This window comes from Equus asinus, chromosome 6 (assembly GCF_041296235.1).
Source record: "Equus asinus isolate D_3611 breed Donkey chromosome 6, EquAss-T2T_v2, whole genome shotgun sequence".
In the NCBI taxonomy this organism is placed as follows: domain Eukaryota; kingdom Metazoa; phylum Chordata; class Mammalia; order Perissodactyla; family Equidae; genus Equus; species Equus asinus.
Window position 1 is genome coordinate 55,806,556 of NC_091795.1, and position 20,457 is coordinate 55,827,012.

The following is a 20,457-nucleotide window of genomic DNA, read 5'->3' on the forward strand; positions in this document are numbered from 1 at the left end:
TGTGTACTAAGTACTTAGATCCCTATTGTGGTCCTTTGCAATTTGTTTTATTTGTCAATCTGGAAATAACAATAAAATAACTTTGTTAAAAAGAGTTTGGCTTCAAGTGGTGGTCATTTAGACCTTAAAACTTTCATTTCAATAAAACTTTAATAGTCACCTAGTCTCCTTATATTCTTGGTCTGAATGCTGATCTTAGATGGATTTTTTCCTTTAAGTGTGTATGGGGATAGGATGATAGGTTCTAAATTAAATGTGAAGCCTGGATCTGGAGAGAAAAATGTTAATTCGAATACAGTTGATTACTTCAAATGTCTAGTTGGGTGAAGAGAATATGTTTTTTTGGTTTGGTAATTGTTTTGTTTTTTTAATGTGGATTCTGATTTTTTATTCAGGGTTTTGTAAATTGAAACTTAGAAATATTATTTTGTATCTTTCAGGATCACTGCTCTTGGAATCAAAGATAAATCCAAACACTGCATATCAGAAACAACAGGCAAGTAGTTGTTTATCTTTAATTTGAAAGACTTCATCTGTGATCAAGGAAGTATTAATCTGACAAAGATGAGAAATCTTTCCTGACCAGAAAAAAATGTTTGGTAAACAGAGTTACAGACCATATGTATTTTCCTTGCAGGTTAAAAGTTTCAAACTGGAAAGTGAAAGTTTTTGTACTGGCAGTAATTTATCTTTGAATTGAGCTGCTCTTAGGTTATATTAGAATACTATGTATTCATTAATCTTATTTAACTACAGTTAGCCAGGTCTCTTCTATATCCTGTACACTAAGCCTTTTATTCTCAATCACATTTAAAGGAAATGGCATAGAAGAAAATTCAAAGGGGTACCTTTAAAATCGAGGAAAGCCTGTTCGTGGTGTAAAATTAGATCCTTTGACTCAGGCAAAGGATTTTTGGAGTGGAAGCATTTAAATCCTGTTCTATAATTGTTGTATATTTTTATTATAATAATCAATGGATACTTTACAAAAGTGTACATTGCCAATTTTGTAATGTTTTCTGTTAATATTTATTGTCTTATTTGGGAAAAGAAAACCTGTGTTGTGCTTTACCATGCCTAATTATTTAATCTGGAAATGGCAGCAGTGATTCCACCTTTTCTTTATTCTGTGAATGTTTTCATTTTTATTATGAAAGATTTCAAAATCGAAAAGTACGAAGAATAATCTAATGAATGTCTGTGTAACACCACCAAATTTAACAATGTTAACATTATACCATATTTGCCTCAAATCTTTTTGTAATGTTGAACATTGTGGATAGAGTTAAAGCCCCCTTTGTACCCATCTCATTCTATCCATTCTCCATCCTCCCTGTAGGTAACCACTATTCTGAAGTTGATGTGTATTATTTCTGTACATGCTTTTATACCTTCTCTGCGTATGTATGTATCCATAAATACTGTGTAGTCTCTCATGTGTTTTTAAACTTTGCACAATTGATCTCGTACTCTTGAATGTATTCTACAACTTTCGTTTTTCACTCAAACGTTATTTTGAAGATTTGTTTATGTTAACAATGTAGATCTAGTTGATTTTTTTTTAAAAACTCTGTATAGTATTCTGATGTATGGTATATACCTTTTGTGAGACATTTGGATTATTTTCAGTTTTTTCTGTGTGCAGTGTGTAATGTAAATATAGCAGAAAATTTTGAAGGCAAAGATAAGTTATTTTAATATTCTATTTACATCATCAATGCCTATTTTCTTCAAGATCAATGAAAATTTGGATGCCCCAAAACATACCACACAATCGGAGGAATGAAATTATGTCTATCGCATAGTGCATTATTAGTAAAATTGTTAAATAATTGTTTTGTGTATGCAGTAAATTCTTAATCAGTTATTTGAAATATTTTTAAAATTTTTAATGTTCAATTAATAGTTTTTTCCTCTACTTAGAAAATATTATGTCTTTTTTGGTGGAGAATCAGATTAAACATTTGTTCTGTATTGCACACTTAAAGATGTTTCCTATACCTTAGATGTTTAAAGTAGACATTTAAGTAAATTTAATTTTTGAGTCAGCCAGGCAGGTTTCTCTCTGTCACTGCTCTTAATTTTGCCAGATAGCCACTTTTGGTTTGTTTTTTGTTTGCGTGCTCATTTGTGGGGAAAGAAATGCTAATATTACGTGATCATTTTTTTTCCTATCTGCATGAATATTAAATTCTCAGGAACTGTGTTTTTAAATGTGACTCCCTACATTAGTTATAATATGTATTCTTCTCAAATCGTGTACAAGTTCCTTTAGCTGTTGTTACTATTGGAAAGATCACATTATGGCAGAGGTTTGTGTATAAAATAGTCCCCCAGCATTAGTCCAAAAATACACAGTGGATGTGTAAATACTTTAGAAACTTTGGGACATGTGTCATGTGTAATGTTCCTCTGCTAGAAAATTAATGTATTGGAGGAAAAAGTCTTTATTTAAAACAAAATTTTTATGCCATTGGGAAAGTGTTTTCTATAATTAATCATATTTAAATAATATACTATTGGGCTTTTTTAATATATATTTTTCTAATTGAGGTGCTTTTTACTAAACATTAGAGTATAAGAGAACTTTTTGGCAATGAGAATAATGGAAAAGCTTTGTATATAAGAATGAAAAAACGTGCGTAAATGGAGTCACCTGTTTTCTTTATTTTTGTTTAAATTGAGTGCACTTTTCTAATAGAAATCAAAAGCCATTTGGTGGTTGTGTTAAACTGTTTTTTTTGTAATACATATGATTTTTCATATTTTCACCAAAATCTTGTTCAGTTTGCACATTTTACCATGTTACACAAATTGGGATTTCCAAACACATGGATATTTTTCTATGTTCGTTAGAATTATCTTTTTTTATGTCGTCATTTAAGTTATTCAATAAATTAGTCTAGAAAATCATTCATTTCCAAAATTTATATGAAGTATATTGATCATTAGTGGATTTCTCATAAAAACCTTGAGTGAATGAATAAGACATTCATAGCTCATAGGATATCTTGACATTAAAATACATTGAATAAATTCATTCTTTAACATCACAGTTCTAAAATGAGCTAAGTACTGATTTGTGGGCTCAAAATACATCTTTTTAAAATTTTCTCCAAAGGCAAATTACTGAATTGTGGGCTCAAAATAAGTTAGAATGAGTTGAGTTGAATGTCAAACGACTCAATGTTGATAGGTCATCGATTCACATCACTTCCTTCTTACTTACAGTGGGCAATATTGAAGTAGTTAATGGGAAAGAGAAGATATACTTACCCTAAAGAAGCCCGTAAACTTAAGTGTTTTAAACACGTTGGAAAGAGAAGAGAATGATTAAACAGTGGAACATGAAATAAAGTGCCTGATACGTGTGTCAAAATTTTAAGTTATTTAGAATCAGTCCCACTGATCTTGACTAAATCAAAAGTGGAGTCATAGGGATATGTACCTTTTATATTTAAGACAATTGTGTGTTAATTGGGTTTAGGAAAGAAGTATAAGGAAGTTCTCATCCTCAGTTTTATTGGAAGACAAGACATAACAGGTGAAACAATTATAGAATGGTAATAAAATAGCTGATAAAATGTTTTAACCCAGTCCTCATTGAAAGCCCATGAAAGTATTTCACAGATAAGGTAACTAAGGCACAGAAAGTTTAAGTTTCTTGACTGAGCATGTACAGCAAGTATACGCCAATGCAAAATACTATAAAAAGCAGCTTGTATTCCACAAACTTGGGCAGTAGAAAATTTGAAAAGGGAGAGATTGTTTAGAGCCAGAATCATTAAGAAAATCTTCACTTTCCTATGTGGTGTCTGCTGAAGGAACTGTAATAGGGAAGGGAGTAGTACACCTGATACAAAAGGTACTAAGCCTATTTGCAGCAGAGGTTTTTTTATTTGAGAACTTGCTTTGCTAAACAAAAGGAGAGCCATTATAGGTTCTTGAGTAGGGGCCTCACATGATGAAAGTGATACTGCTGTGTTTAGGAAGTCAGTGTGGCAATGTCATGAATAATGAGTTGAGGGTGGAGAGGAAAACAAGAGCTTTAGGTAGCAAGACCTTTTGCAATAATTCAGATACAAGAAAATGAAAGTCTGTTCCAGTGTAGTAAATGTAATTGGGAAGAAGGAACAGAGCTCCAGGATATTTTCAAGAAAGTGCTGAAAGATTTGGTGAATGATTAAATATGAAAGAAGCAGTCAAAGGTCACTAGTAGTATTTTTGAGTCTCAGGACCAGGAAAATGATGGTTCTCTCCGGAAACTGGGAAGTTGAGAAGAAAGCAGGTTTACATTAATAATTTGGGAAAAGGCTTTGTTTATTTTGAATAGATAGTACATTCACATTGTTAAAAATTCAGAAGGTATTTGGTGAACTCTCACTCCTACTCTGGACACTGGACTCTGTCCATACGGTTTCCCTTGCTGGAGGTCACCAGCGTTAGCAGTTTATTGTACATTTTCGTAGAGGCTTTATGGATGTGTAAACAAATATGCATGCAATCACATATATATTCTCCTTTTTATTGGCATAAATGGTAGCATGATATATACTGTTCTGATCTTGCTTTTTTTTTTCATTTAGGTTTGAAGCAATAGTAAAATGAATGGAAAGGTCTTATAATGAACGTCTTAGACAAGAGATACAGTAAGAGTTTGGTGCAGGAGATTCCAATTTGAGAATCATTGAGTTTTGTTTTTAGCTGCAAGAGAGGACCTCCTTTGAGAGAGTAGATATGAATTGAGAAAAGAGCAGAGGTTAAGACTGAGCCTTGTTGAGTTATCCACATTTATCCATTCATCCAGTAATACTTGATTGATTGCTGCTTAGGGGTTGATCACTATCTTTAGTTTGAATTTTTGAAGTGCATTTGAAAGCTTTTGAAGAGTTTTCAGCAGAGGAGTGACATTATCCAAAATAGTAACATCAATCTGGAATTGAAGAGAGACAATAACTGAAAGACTAGGTGGGAGATTGCAGTATAGCCCAAGCAAGAGATAATGTTGGATTGGGTTAGGGTGATAGTGGAGATGGAAAGAGATGAATGTATTTGAGATATAAATTAAAGACAGAATTGACAGGGCATGCTGCTGGATTAGATGTTTGATAGTGACATAAAAGGAAGATCCAGTAAAGAGGAAGAGTAAGCAATTGGGAAATGTAGAGAATCAGGAAAATGTGTTGTCTTCAAGGGAGAACAGAATTTCGGTAAGGAAAGAAGGACCAATGGGTCATCACATGGCTATTTAATATCCTACAAGAGAAAAATTGAGAATATTCTAGGTTTTGGTTAGAAGAGCATCCACTGAGATGAAGGTAGAGATGAAAAGGATCATACTTTATTGTATCTATCTCTTAATTGGCAAAACAATCTAATAAAATTGAGGGTGTTGGGGTTTAGCCTGAGAGTCGTGGGGAATGGGCTAATGAGTATACAAGAGAGAAAGAGATTTCTACAATTTTGAATGCTGCATTAAAATGAGAGCATGAATTTGTAATGAATAGAGGCCACTCTGCACTTTGGACTAAAGATCAGGTGTGTGAGTAGAGGACGTGAGTGATTAGGTTTGAAAGATTGGGCAGGATGATGGATAGAGATGTGTTCTGGATGGTGGTTTGAAAGGAGACCAATGAGGAATCTTTGGGAATCAGATGGAGGGGGGTGTCTTTCTTAGTTCGGGGTCTAGACAGATGGGTTTAGAATTGGACACGCTTAAGTGTTTTAATTCCATATTTCTAGCTATGTGATTTTGAATAAATTTTCTCTGAACTTCATCTTTTAAATAGAGTTGCTACCTGTCTTATATAATATTTGTAAATTATTGTTTGAAAAATGCTTTGACACAGTGCCGAACACGCAAGCTCAATAAGAGAACTATATTCATAATAATCTTATTATAATCCTGATGTAGGCAGCATTTTCCTCTTTTCCAATGAGGAAAGATCAAAGTACTTTGCTGAAGTCACAGAAATAGTGGTACTCAGATCCTAATTCTAGTCAAGGGTTATTCCCACTGTATCCAAATATATCACAGATTTGGGGAAGATAAGATATCACTACTGTTTGTAAATAGTATCATGTCTGTCCTGGACTGTATGTTATACCACACTATATTTTAAAAATCCATCTCAGAAAGACTAGGTCAGCTACCATTAGGAACTACTAGAGAGTTAGGTGCTGCATTATTTGTCTGGTTAATCTTACTCATTTTCAGATTTTTAATTGATTTTGAATCTGGAAATGGAATTCTATAATCTATTTCTATTTGTTTTCCCTTTTTTAGAAAAACAGGTATTCTTTTTGAAAAACTTTAGCTCTGTATTGAATTTTGTCAGAGTCATTAGGGGCAAAGATAGGATTAGTCTGGCAAGCAGTAGGATCTCAAATATTTCATGACTCTGGATTTTATTCATGTTAATTGAAGTATCAGTTCAGGGAGGAAAACTAAAACAGAATTCGTTGGTTTGTTAGACCCTGTTAAGTATGTTACAGATACTTTGTGAACATGATATGAAAACTAGAGACACTTTCCCCCAATTAGGTGTTATACACCAAGTTTTAGATACAATTTTCAAGTGTAATTTAGATCCTGGATTAAGAACCTCTGATTTAAACAGTATACAGCTCAAGAATTTTTTTTAATATATAAGATTGAAAATAACTATTTCTTACAATAATACTGCAGTGCAAAAACCTGATTCAGTAAACACTAAATTCTCAAGCTTCTTCAGCTCATGTCTTACTCCCATCCTGTGCTTGGACATAATCACCCAGACCAAATATAATTGATTTTTTCCCATTCTCCTTGCAAGCTCATTTTAAATCTGATTGCCATGGGACATAGTGGTGACTAAATATTTTAGTTAGTAGAAGAGAACTCAAAGCTTCTCGTGGTTTAAACAGAGGCATTAATATCCCAAAGATATGTGTGCCACACACAGATGAGCAAAAATATACTATCACAAAGCACAGTGGTTGAAAACGGATCCTACTATGAAAAATTGAGCTTGACTGTATCTAGGCTTCTTGGATATACAGGAAACCCTGCCATTTGACACTTTTCATTCGTTATTTTAAATATTCTTGTGCCAGCTCTATGTTCTCTCACCTAGAATCTTTTGCTCTGACCCTTGGAATAAGCAATTCTAAGAAGTGTTTCTTCCTGGTACTTTTTACTGAGACAGTAGGGTGTGGGGAAGGGGGAAGAAAGAATGGTGAGATTTGTCACCCATTTGGTATAGATACATAGAGCTGGAAAGTGCCTACTCTGATGGTACTTCCCTATCCTCTTTCAAACAACTAGAGATACACTTAGGTCAGGTTCTCAAATTTGACTTATTGAAAGAATTACCTGGGACCCTTGTTAAAGGTAAGGATTCTTGGGACTCACTCTAGACCTGTCCCCAGGGGAGAGGCATGGGAATCTGTATTTTTAACCATCTTCCAAAGTCAATCCTCTTTGCATTGAAGAAGGATTCTGAATATAAATCCCGTTTAGTTTCTGATGTTTTGACTGGCTTAGGGAAAAGACTTTATATTAAGAATGTGAAGGAAAGAACAAAAGAAAATGATGATGAAGAGGAGGACTAAGTGACCTTAATTCAGACTTTGTTGATTACCTCCACTTTCTCTTGGAAGGTAGTTTGGAACCAAAATAGAAAGAGCCTTGGATGCCTGGATAAAGGGCTTTGGATTTCATTCTCTTGTACTAGTAATCTCCAAAATGGAATGCACAGGATGAAGCATTGAGATTTGAGAAGAAACTTGTTTATAGATTCTATCAAAAGAAGAAATTGAGTTTTGCTAATATTTAGTAAAGTCAGGTGATCAAGAGTCAAAAATAAGCATGGTATTCTGAGAGAAGAGTAAAATTTCCGTGAAAGGTATTCCCCACCTGTTGTGAATTATTGTAGCCTATGTGTGCAGATAACTGTTTACAGATATTTTCCCATTTTAACCAATCTGTAACCCTCACAAAATGAACAAGAGCTCTAAAAAGGATTGGAAACAATAACATAAGTGCAATTAAACAAAACAGTGGTCAAACTGACATTTTCACTCTAGGCTAAGCTGTCACCCAAGTGATAAAGCAGAAACAGTGATAAAATAGATCTTACAAGAAGTTGCCCCTCCCAGAAAGTTCAGAATTATTAGAAAGTTGGCATTAAGTATGGATTTGTATCTGTCATCACTTATGGGTGTGCTGTACCCTAAGTGTATTATTGGCTCTTAAAATGCTAATTATTAATGGTATAGAGCCATTAAAATTCAAACATGTAAAAATATTGCTTATTTTAGCTTTATATAAATCTTTTTATTTCTATTTTAGTGAAGTTTTATAAAGTATTGCTATACTAACATTATATTTTTGTATATAATATATAAGTAATTTGAGACACACTGTTAAAAAAGTTTTGGAAATCACTGTTCATGAAGCTGTTTTGAGGAGAGCTGTAAGACAAAGGCTCAGGGACTGAGGAAAGTACACAGTGCTAGTGCTTTAACCTGAGTAACTCTGTTTTTATCCTTTTTTACTTGGAGATTATTAGTAAAATTTTATTTGTAAAAAGAGATCTGCTGGGTTTTTTTAATAGAGGTTTCAAAACCTCTTCTGTAGATGGTGGGAACCCCTGAAAGCTTTTAAAAGAAAAAACAACCTAATAAAATTTTACAATACCTGGTAGTTAATTTCCCTTCCAAGAAGCATCATGTCTAGGCAGAAGCTAGAAAACAGATTTCCAGTTCTTCTTACCTGGTTACACAGCAAATAAGTATTAATCTGAGGCTTGGATTAATTAAAGGATATTTTTCATTTACTGGTTAGAGCTACCAAAGTATTGAAAAGTGTTCATTTTGAAGACTTTGTCTTTATTAATCTGGGGCTCACTTTTAGTTTTATATTTTTTAATATCGGGTCATACTATTTATAAGTACTAGTCAGATGAACAATTATTAAATATAAGGTTTTTGTAGGTTATATTTTTGGTAATTAGAGTATAAATTCAAAGGTGCATTTTGTGAAAAATTAAAATTTTAGCCATATTAAACTTTCATTATTATGTATCCTTTACAAAAGTGTCTGTTTCATTTGAATGTTGCATAGTGATTTTAGTACTTAAACGTGTGTTTTAATTTAAACCCAAACCTTCATTTTTAATAAAGGGGTTGACAATTTTTTCGTCAAAGCATAACCTTTTGGTAGGGGTATAATTAAGGACATTCTAGGAAAGCACTTAGACCTGAACTGGGGATTCTTCATTTTTCTATGACCTAAGCTGCTCAACTAGGCGCCATTGGTTATACTAAGAGTGAGTATCTTCATTTCATCATTGTTTTGCATTCCTTAGTACCCTAAAGGCTTTTTAAAGGCAAAAACAGAAAGAGTTACACCTTAAGATATTTTCAGCTGTTAGTCAGCCTATACTTGCAACCAGTTGACAACCAGCTTAAAGGGAAAGATAAACTTGTAGGTGGTGGGTGTTTAGTGAGTGAAACAGCTGAGTTTCTGGAAACAGTAGGAAGTAGATGATTAGACAGTCTACATTACACTTTGGCCAAGAATGGCTAGGCTTTCCATCTTGGTAACATGAGCCAGAGCCTGCTAACCTGTTTTAATAATTTTTGTTTTAGAAAATTGCTCAATATCATTTTTAGTACCAAAGCTGCTATTTCATTGCCAGTATATTACTGAAGTTGCAGAGGATAAAATATAGTTATGTGATGTCAGTTGAATGTACATTAATTGCACTTATCAGAGGGCATTTGTCATTGCTATGCTGTTTTCTGTCCTCTTGATTTTTGTTTATATTTTGTAGTTATTTCTTTTCAAGTGTGATGATGTAGAAATCTTTATTTTTAAACAGGATACATTAATTGTTTGGTCAGAAGCAGAAAACTATGATCTGGCTCTAAGTTTTCAGGAAAAAGCTGGCTGTGATGAGATCTGGGAAAAAATTTGTCAGGTAAGTTTCTTTTAAAATAATTAACTTATATTTGCATGCGTTCTTGAATTTTTTTTTTTGCTTTTTACCTGAAAGATGTATGTTAGAAAGTGGAGAGAGAATGTCTTTGAGATTTTGGTAACCTAACCTGGAAATTTCTCTTATGTTCTACAGCAAATTCTTTTACTTAAAATTAAAAAAAAAGTTGTCATAATTTTGTTTACCACTTTAGATTTTGATAGCATATATTCATAACTAATACCCTACAAAATGTCAAGATCTTTTAAAAACCAAAAAGGATTAAATAATCATATTCTAAGGCTTTTGGATTTTTCTTTAATATTTGGTCACCTTTTTGCCTAATATTTGTGAATACTGTGTCCCAGACGCTAATGTTATCAAAAGTGCTCAGAACTTTTCGTGAGAAACCTATAGTCTAGCAGGATATAGGATAGCTAGTAACTCTCAGGTAACTAGAACATTTTTTAATAAAGATTTTTTTTAGAAGTTTCAGATTTGCAGAAAATGTGAGCTGAAAATACAGAGTTCTTATATACTCCCCTCCTTGAGGAGTATATACACCTCCTCCCCCGCAAAGTTTTCCCTATTATTAGCATCTTAGATTAGTATCATACACTTGTCACAATTAATGAACGAATATTCACTATTATTATTAGCTAAAGTCAGTACTTTATTCAGATCTCCTCAGCTTAAAACCCAGTGTCCTTTTTCTGTTCCAGGATCCCATTCAGTATACTACATTATGTTTATGGCCCCTTGGTAAATCTTGGTCATGACAGCTGATAACTAGAATTTTAAATTAATCATAACATTCATTTTAACTACCATTTTCTGCAAATGGAGATCACTGTGTTTCAGTGGTTGCCTAGTATAATTATTCTGTTAGAGTGTTTTTTGACTATTGTCATTCTCATTTATATCAGCTTTTCCTTCTGGTGATTCTTATCACTGAAGATTCTTGAGTTAGTTTTATGCATCTGACCATAGTCATTTTTTTTCCTTGGCCCTCCCAATAGCAGTGCCACACAGTATAATAAAGTGGTCCGAGAAAGTGTAGTGTGAACCTTCGCATTCCATATAAGGCATATGGCGTGACATATCACTCTAAATCACTAAACTTTTCTTAACTGGAGTAGATAATTTGTTTCTTTTCCACCTCGTATCTTACTATGCATCATGTATTGCTGGAGCATTATTAGTATACATTATTAAATAGAAGAATTTCACTTGATGCAACAGCTGAAAACACTAGTAAATGTGATTTTGCTTTAATTTGTACAATATACATAGAATATACTCCAGATTGTTTTATTATTTCTGTTTATGTTTTGCCAATTTTTAAACCTGTGGATGGTGATGGCAAGAAGGTCCTAATTTTTCCTCTTTTTTTCTCATGTGCTCGCTAAGGGTTGAGATTGAATTTTGTTGGCAAAGTTTTCTGTAAAGTGAGATTTAAGACCTAAAGGTGACTTCTGTTGCAGACTTATGCAATCCACAAATATTTGCCATTCTATTCTCGATTCAATAAACTTGAATCATTCATTCATTCATGAGAAGGGGAAAAAAAACTAGTCTGTGAAAATAATGAAAGCATACTGAAGGATGTAAAATTTTAAAAATATAAGATAACTTTACCATAATATTTATAAGGCTGTTCAGAATATTAATAACAGTATATAAAGACTAATCTTCATTTTTTATAAAGTCCTGAAAAGTGTTATTTTGTATTCTTCCTCTTCTAATACCAGCATGGTAACTGGCACATTTTGTGTATGTACTCAGTATATATTTAAAGAGTGAATGAATAAAACAGAAGACAAACATCTTATTTAGATATACGGTGTTGATTTACACATCTGCTAGAACATAAATTTATCTGGTAGATAATATTTTCCAGTGATCAGCATATTAGATTATACCTTGCCTCATTTCTCCCCTCCCCACACCTCAGCACCTACTGTTTAATATGTGTTCTTGGATATACATAAATTCTTGAAGACTTTGTACATTTGTCCTAGAAATTTTCACTGAAATTTGTTTCTTACTCTTTTCACTTGTACACTTCAGGAGGTCCCCAAGACCACTCTCAGGTTTACTAATTCACTAGAACAACTCACAGAACTCCAAAAAGCTGTTATATTTGTGGTTACAGTTTATTACAACAAAATGGTACAGATTAAAATTGTCAGTGGGAAAAGGCACACAAGACAGGGTCTCGGGAGAGTTCCAGGCATGAGCTTCCAGTTTTCTCTCCCAGGATAGTTGTGCAGACAGCAGTTAACTTCTCCCAGCAATGATGTGTGGCAACAAGCATGGAGTATTGCTGACCAGGGAAGCTTACCCAAACCTTTGTCCAGCATTTTCATTGGGGGTTATTCATATAAGTAGGCTGACTACCCATGTGGCTGACTTTAGTTTCCAGCGTCTCCAGGGTTAGACCTCCACCATAAACCATGTAGTTACCCACGCATAGCATATCTGGCATGGGCCAAAGCCCCCAGATAAGCAAAAACACTCTTATTAGACAGGATATTCAGAGTGCTTAGAGGTTACCTTTCAGGGGCTGGCCAAGGGCCAAACCTTTCTTTGGCAGGATTAATCCTTTACTGCAAAGGCACCCCTTGGACCTTGGCCCAGACTCTCTTACAGCAAAATGATCATATTTGTTCTAGCATCTGCTTTTAGCATAGCATTTATATGACAGAGTAATGAGTATCAATATGAATATGCCTAACATTTGGAGGAGCCAGTCTGAATAGGGATAGATTTAAAGAAACAGCTATAAAGTCATGATTTACTTTTCGTATTTTTGTACTAATATGATTACTCATTTCTGTCCTTGATCTACTGCACTTTATATTTTATGGTAAACTTACACAGAACTGTTTAGCATAGAAATTAGCTGATGGTTAACAAAATCTACTTCTTCCTCAGGCCAGTCATTTTCTATCAGCATTACATGCTGAGGGAACGTTAACTTAATCTCCCAATATATTTGATCATCAATATCAGTATTATCATAAGGTTTATATACATAAGGTAGTTGGATCAACAATGCCAGTATTATACCATATTGCAGTGTGGTAGTAGGTAGAACCTGAAAAGTAAGAGTCAGTAGATACTGGCACATTACTAGAATCCCATGTAGTTGTTAACGGTTGGTCCAGTTCATCATCATATTGTATGACAAAATGTCTCCTTGAGTAGTGTCACTCATCAAGTTTATTTACAGGCTTCCATTCGACCTTGTCAAGTTCCAAGAGCAGCAGTGGTGGTCTTGGTAAACATGTGGCTTCACCCTTATATCCCTCTGGTATAACTGAGCTAAGAGAATATCATCTCTTGCTCCCAGTCGCTCCTGAGGCACCAGTGTTAATGCTGGATTTCCCTCTTATTACCCATGTATTCATTCCTTTGCCCTTAATTTACTATTTCTCCTCCCCATTTGTCATTGATTTTCACCCAGACTTTTCCACGTTTGGAAAGAATGTGAGATTTGGCCACTCTGCTGGTCCAGCAAGGTTAACTTTTACTCACAAGTCAGTACCATACTTTTAAGATCTATGCATGTTGCTGAATATGCATTTAGTTTATTGCTCCTAACTACCGCATGGTATTCCACCGAACCATACATTATACATTTTACTTTTCAAGTCTGGGAGGTCACTGCTGACATTTGAAAGAACAATTTCAATTTCAACAAAAACCATTTTACTCAGTCATTTCTTAACCCCTTATAATGAGAAAGGTGAACTCCTCTCTGAAAAGTGTCACAGCTCAGAGAATAAGTATCTTAAGGGGAGTGGCAAATGATAGAACAGAAAGAACCATTGGAGAGGAAAAAATTATAAAAAAAGAGTTAAAGTGGTTGATATATATTGAGCTTTTACAAAGCATGAAATCAAAAATACATATGGAAGTGTTAACCTCAGAAAATGGTAGAGATATTTTCTTTGAAACAAATGAAGGAAATAAGTGAAGATAACTCATGAGATGGAGAAGATGAGTGTTGGAGGAAGTTGAGTACTAATGACCACTTTTTTCAAAGGGGACAAGTCTCTCTTGTGAGACCTAAAGAGAAAGTAATAGTCTTTGACACTTGAAAAGGGAAAAAATTTAAAGCAACAGCTATAAGGTACTAGGATAGGAGTGTAGGAAAGAGAAATTTTCATTGAGAGTCTTATTGATAGTGTGGATTTGTTGTAAACCCATTCAGCACAGTTAGTTGACTGAATTTAAGAATGTTAAGGTCAGATTATGTTGTAGTAACAACATCCTAAAATTTCAGTGATTTATTAAAACAAAAGTTTGTTTTTTACCTAATGCTGTTTGACTAGTGAGGGGCAGGCTTGGAGAGGAAGGGGCTGTGCTCATCAGAGCCACTCAGGGACCCCGATTGACAGGGAATTCATTTTAATACTTGCAAGATCAATGCAAAGTGCGAAAGAAAGGTGGCAAATAAGAGCACTGGCTTCTAAAAGTTTCTACCCAGAAGTTACAAATAGCGCTTTTGAAGAAGAGAGGGTAATTGCACTCTCATGTTAGGAATTAGAAAAATTTTATGGAAAATTCTAAACTTTTTTTTTATGTTAGAGTAAATTATTAAAATTTGTTATAAGGTAGCCATGCTCTTCTTGAGCTATCAACCTGAATCATAAAACAGTTCTTTATTCATTATATTGTAATTTTTATCTAAATATTAGAACCTGGAGGCTTTATCACAGATGTTCCATGAATGCCAATTTTTAAAAGAATAGAGCAGTTTCAGGCTCATAACAAAAGCAAATATTTTTCCAAAAGTGAATTTCAAAAGTAATTTGAGGAAATCTTATTTTCTCACTCTTGGATATACAGGCATTGGGTTTTAATTTGGTTTGACCTCAGTAAAGTCCTTGCCAGACCAATGTGATGGTGATTTAAGAGTCAGAAGAGTTACCTTCTGCAAAATTCAAAATTGCTAGATATAGTGAAGTTATTAAACAGCTGCACATGGTTATTACATAATTTGACATCACAAATCTACAAAATATTAGCTGAAATATTCAGGTTATCAGGGATCAGAGTTCACCATAAGTTCTAAGTTGGGAAATTTAGAGGTGAAACGATCTGCAGTGAGTAACTTAGACTCAAAAAGTGACTCTAAACTACGTGTATTTTCCCCTTCTAGACTTGACTTTTAATTAACAATGACTGTATTGCTAGTATTGATTTTTTGCAAGGTTTTTTTAACTTAAATCCAATGCTCAGTGATTTGATTTCCAAAATTTTGAATTCTTTTGTATTTTAAGGTAACCTGCTATACTTGGATATTTTTAGGTTCAGGGTAAGGATCCATCAGTGGAAGTAACACAAGACCTCATTGATGAATCAGAAGAAGAACGATTTGAAGAAATGCCTGAAACCAGTCATCTGATTGACCTGCCCACATGTGAACTCAATAAACTTGAAGAGATTGCTGACTTAGTTACCTCAGTTCTCTCCTCACCTATCCGTAGAGAAAAGCTGGCTCTGGCCTTGGAAAACGAAGGCTATATTAAAAAACTACTGCAGCTGTTCCAAGCTTGTGAGAACCTAGAAAACACTGAAGGCTTACACCATTTGTATGAAATTATTAGAGGAATCTTATTCCTAAATAAGGCAACTCTGTTTGAGGTAATGTTTTCTGATGAGTGTATCATGGATGTCGTGGGATGCCTTGAATATGACCCTGCTTTAGCCCAGCCAAAAAGGCATAGAGAATTCTTGACCAAAACTGCAAAGTTTAAGGAAGTTATACCAATAACAGACTCTGAACTAAGACAAAAAATACATCAGACTTATAGGGTACAGTACATTCAGGACATCATTTTGCCTACGCCATCTGTATTTGAAGAGAATTTTCTTTCTACTCTTACGTCTTTTATTTTCTTCAACAAAGTTGAGATAGTCAGCATGTTGCAGGTAAGTCAGCTAACGTGTTCTTCACAATTCTGTTTTCAGATATTTAGTTCCCTTAATAGTTCAAACTGGTGTTCAGTCTTTCTCTTTGAAAGATTTCTTGTTTACTTTAAATGTACTATTAGGCATAGAAAACAGGGCTTTGTCTCATGGTTTTCTGAGGGAAAATCATTTCTTAATGTGACCTTTTATATTTTTAAGAGTCCCATGATGCAGCTGGGGTTTTTTTTGGTTTTTTTAAGATTTTATTTTTCCTTTTTCTCCCAAAGACCCCCGGTACATAATTGTGTATTTTTAGTTGTGGGTCCTTCTAGTTGTGGCATGTAGGACGCCACCTCAGCATGGCTTGATGAGTGGTGCCATGTCCATGCCCAGGATTCGAACTGGCGAAACCCTGGGCTACCGAAGCAGAGCACGTGAACTTAACCACTCGGCCATGGGGCCGGCCCCAGCAGCTGTTTTTTAATTTTTTTGTTTATTTCACTTTTTGCATTTTAAAAATTGTGGTAGAATATACATAAAATTTGTCAATTTAACCATTTTTAAGCATACAATTCATAGCATTATGTACATTCACAGTGTTATGCAACCATCACCATTATCCATTTCTAAAACTTTTTCATCATCCCAAAGTGAAACAGCTATTTTTGAAAGTATCTTTTGTTTCGTTTTATGAAACCTAGTTATTATTGAGGTATGTGTGAGTGTGTGTGCTTAAAGCTTCCCAGATAATTCAAATGTGCAGCCAGGATTGAGAAACATGCATTAATTTTCAGGAAATGATGCTTAGATTATTTGCTATATGAGATTGATTTTATTCTGTCTCCTTGAGTTGTAAAATAGGAGTTTTATACCATGTTTATCATGTTAATTCTTTATATCGTAACAGTGTAGTAAGCATGATTTTGAAAATTTTGCTTTACTTGTGGTAGTATACTATACTCACGGTATCCAACCTAACTGCCTTTGCTATTTCCATATCAGTAATCACTAAGTTTATTGAGCAGCTACTGTATACTTAATGTAGTGGTTCTCAAGTGTAGTCTGTGGACCATTGGGGGTCTCCTAAACTCTTTCAGAGAGATCTGTAAGATTTTCCCTTTTCCAACTTGATGTGAGTGTGAGGCTGTAATTTCTTCACATACTTCACCCAAAACAACATACCGCAACAGGTTTGAGAATCTAGCTGTCTTCTGTTAAGTCAAACATTAAAGGGAGTTGGAAAAATGTGTAACAAAGCACTCTTCTTTCTAAATTTTTAAAATTTGGGATTGTATATTTGTTTCTCATAAAAAATATTTCTATAAACATCTAATAGCTTATTTTTTAGAGTTAGTATTTTTAAATGTCTCAGCTTTAATTATGGTAAGTATTAGTCAACATAACCCACATAATAAAACTCTTTGGGGTCCTCAGTAATTTTTAAGAGTTTAAAGGGATCCTGAGCCCAAAAAGTTGAGAATCTCTGACTTAGTCCTTAGCTATGAGACTCTGTTTTGTGATACTTCCAACCATTATTCACCTTTCTATTATTGCTACTCTACTGTTTGTGTAGGGTTTACTTCTTTAGGTCATTCTTTAACCTGTCAATTTTTCTTTATTCCACAATAATAAATGTGAGGGAAGTTAGACTTACACATTAGGTTCTTTCATAATATATGGGGACTGCTTTTTAAAAACCATACTATACACTTCGTTGTGCCATTTCACTTGCTGACAGGAAAACAGTTACAGTCTCAGGAGACTGGAAATAGACCCACAGTCAATATAGTTGATGTAAAGGACCCAGTGACAGAAGCTCGAGTGTAGCTTTCAAATGACTGCTTTTGACTTCAGAAGGGTTGCCAAATCCATGATAGTAAATCATAAATGCTTTCCTATGTTTTAAAAAATAAATTATGCAAACTAATCTATAAATATTTGTAACACTCTGTATGTCATTTTGTATATTATGCCTTAGGTTTATTTGTAAAGACTATAATTATATAAGTCAAGTGTAGCTTTAAAAAAAGAAAGTCTTACTCATTTCTGGTCCATGAGATGCATTTTATGAAATAGCCAGATACTGTGAACAACCTGTTGTTTACCTAGGGTTTACCACTTAATTATCTCTTATGTGCCAGCTGTGATGCTGAATTCTATTTTCAACAATGTATGAGAGGGAAGTAATTAAGATTATGGCCTTTGCCCTCTAAAGGTTCATTTCCTAAAGCCCTACTCTGAGTTTTCCATGTAGAAGTGTTTTGGCTAGGTGTTAGGTGTTTCCAGATAGCTTTCTGGCTAACTAATATACATACCTGTAGCTTCTTAAATGAATATTAACCTGCTGTTGCGTGAGTTACATAAAGCAAGTGAAAATAAGAAATTTTGTCTAACTGGACCAAAATGAGGTGGTATAAAGTACATAACTCAACTCCTAGCCTAAATTAGATTAATTAGCTGAGAAATTATATGAGAGCACTTAATGTGGTCACTGGCTCCTAGTATGTACTCAAATACATGTTGAGATTCTCTTAAGCATGATAGGGGCTTTAGATTTTAGTTAACCTGAATTTTCTAGCTAATTGCAGATCAAAATCCCTCATGCCCAGAATTGAGAAATATGCTTAAACATGTTTTATAAATTAAATTCCTGAAAGCCAATAAAGTAAACTTATTTCCACACAAACAGCTACAGATTAAGATCCTTTTCAGAATAAAAAGTTTTAACATTTCACTAGAAATAATGGAGGACAGGTATCTCAAATGTTGATATTTTAACATATTACATATATTTCCACTGTTTCATAGATAAGAGTTGAGGTAAAAACAAACCCAGTAGGGTCAGTGGTTTAGTTCTTTTTTGATATATATTGCAGATAGCAGGATTTCAGCACTGAAAGAAAAATTTCTAACCTTTCATCCCAATTACTAATTAAATATGTAAAATCTTCCAAAACCTTTTAAGAAAACAACTGTTTGCCTAATATGGTTCTTTGTTTTGTTTTTGAGATTTTTTGTACTCAAATGTAGGATTTAACCTATTGCATTTTATCTTATATTTGGCCGATTCTAGTTTGTTGTGTGTATTTTGCTTTGGTTTGTTTTATAACTTTGAACTACTTAGGAATCTATCCTGTTATGTGGTTGGAGTGACAAAAACCTCATTATGCAGGAGACTTGGATTCTAAATGCATCTCTCACTAGCTAGTGTCAGATAAGTCCATTCTTTGGGCCTCAGTCTCGTGAAATTTAGAATTGGATTAGGCAGTCTATAGGTGACCTCTTAAAGCCTCATCTAATTCTAAATTTCTGCATTTACATGATTCTAAAAATGGTGAATGGGTTGTGGGTTTTGGTATTTTGGTTTTGTGTATGTGCCTATTTTTACATTATTACAGAGGAAAAAGTTTGATTCAGACTTTTTAGAAGCAGCTCTTTCCCCATAAGGTTTTGTTCTGTTATCCAAAAAAGCAGACACATGCAATTTGATTCAAAATAGTTATGTTTTGTTAAAATAAAAGCTCTTCAAATGAAATGGAGGGGCCGGCTCCGTGGCCAAGTGGTTGGGTTCATACGCTCCGCTACAGCGGCCCAGGGTTCAGATCCTGGGCGCGGACATGGGACTGCTCATCAGGCCACATTGAGTCGGCGTCCCACATCCCACAACTAGAAAGACCTGCAACTAAGATATACAACTATGTACGGGGGATGGTCTGAGGAGATAAAGCAGGAAAAAAAAAAAAAAAGAAGATTGGCAACAGTTGTTAGCTCAGGTGCCACTCTTTAAAAAAAAAAATGAAATGGAACAGAAAAACTAAAGTGATCTAAAGAGACTGGTTTAATTACTGGGAGAACCAGGGAACTTAGGATTTGGGGAGAAACATTCCATCTATATTTATGATAGATTTTAAGCTGTCAATCAATTGCTTCCTTAATATGTACATTGGAACAGAGTGCTTTTGTAAAATATTATCAAGTATAATGTTAGAAATCAGAAAAAAAATATGTACTAGAAATCAGAAAGCATTCTCCTGGCAGACTGTAATACTTGAAATTGCCTCTATAATACTTCATGCAGTTTTAGCTGTCAGCCCACAAATAATGAATCATGTAAGAAGGATTTAAATGGGAAATTGCATTTATCACAGAATTGGAACTATTTTCCTGTAAAAATATTCTGAAAAAGTTAAAAATTTTTTAGACAAGAAAGGAAGATTTAATCTAGGAGAGATGCAGAGAGAGAAAAATTTATAAAAGGTGTAAGTAGAGGTAAATGTGTACTTACTCACCAAATCTAAAATATTGAGATAAGTATTTGGAAGAAGTGATTTGAGGGATAAGTAGGTTACATATGCAGTTGAACTCCCTCGAAGGTGGATAGTTCAGGCTATAATGCATAAGGTCCAAAAGAAGTCAATGAAATAAATAACAAAGGAAACACCATTCAGAGTGAGACTGATGAAAGGGGTTGTCTCTCAGTGTTGTGTCTTTGAGTAGCAATAATGGATGTTTTAGTGGGAGAGCATGTGGTATTTTCTGTGATCATACCTAGTGGTTTTCATTGGTTTATTTT

The 20,457-nt window shown here is 34.1% G+C and overlaps 1 protein-coding gene across 2 annotated transcripts in view; it reads left to right on the forward strand.

Moving 5' to 3' along the window:
* Positions 1–20,457, forward strand: part of PPP4R3B (protein phosphatase 4 regulatory subunit 3B) — a 63,997-nt gene that overhangs the window by 1,424 nt on the left and 42,116 nt on the right. For both annotated transcript variants that reach the window (XM_044772477.2, XM_044772478.2), the window contains exons 2-4: positions 441–496; positions 9,867–9,965; positions 15,282–15,905. In XM_044772477.2, coding sequence (XP_044628412.1) covers positions 441–496; positions 9,867–9,965; positions 15,282–15,905 — 779 coding nt within the window. The remainder of the gene's footprint in view (positions 1–440; positions 497–9,866; positions 9,966–15,281; positions 15,906–20,457) is intronic.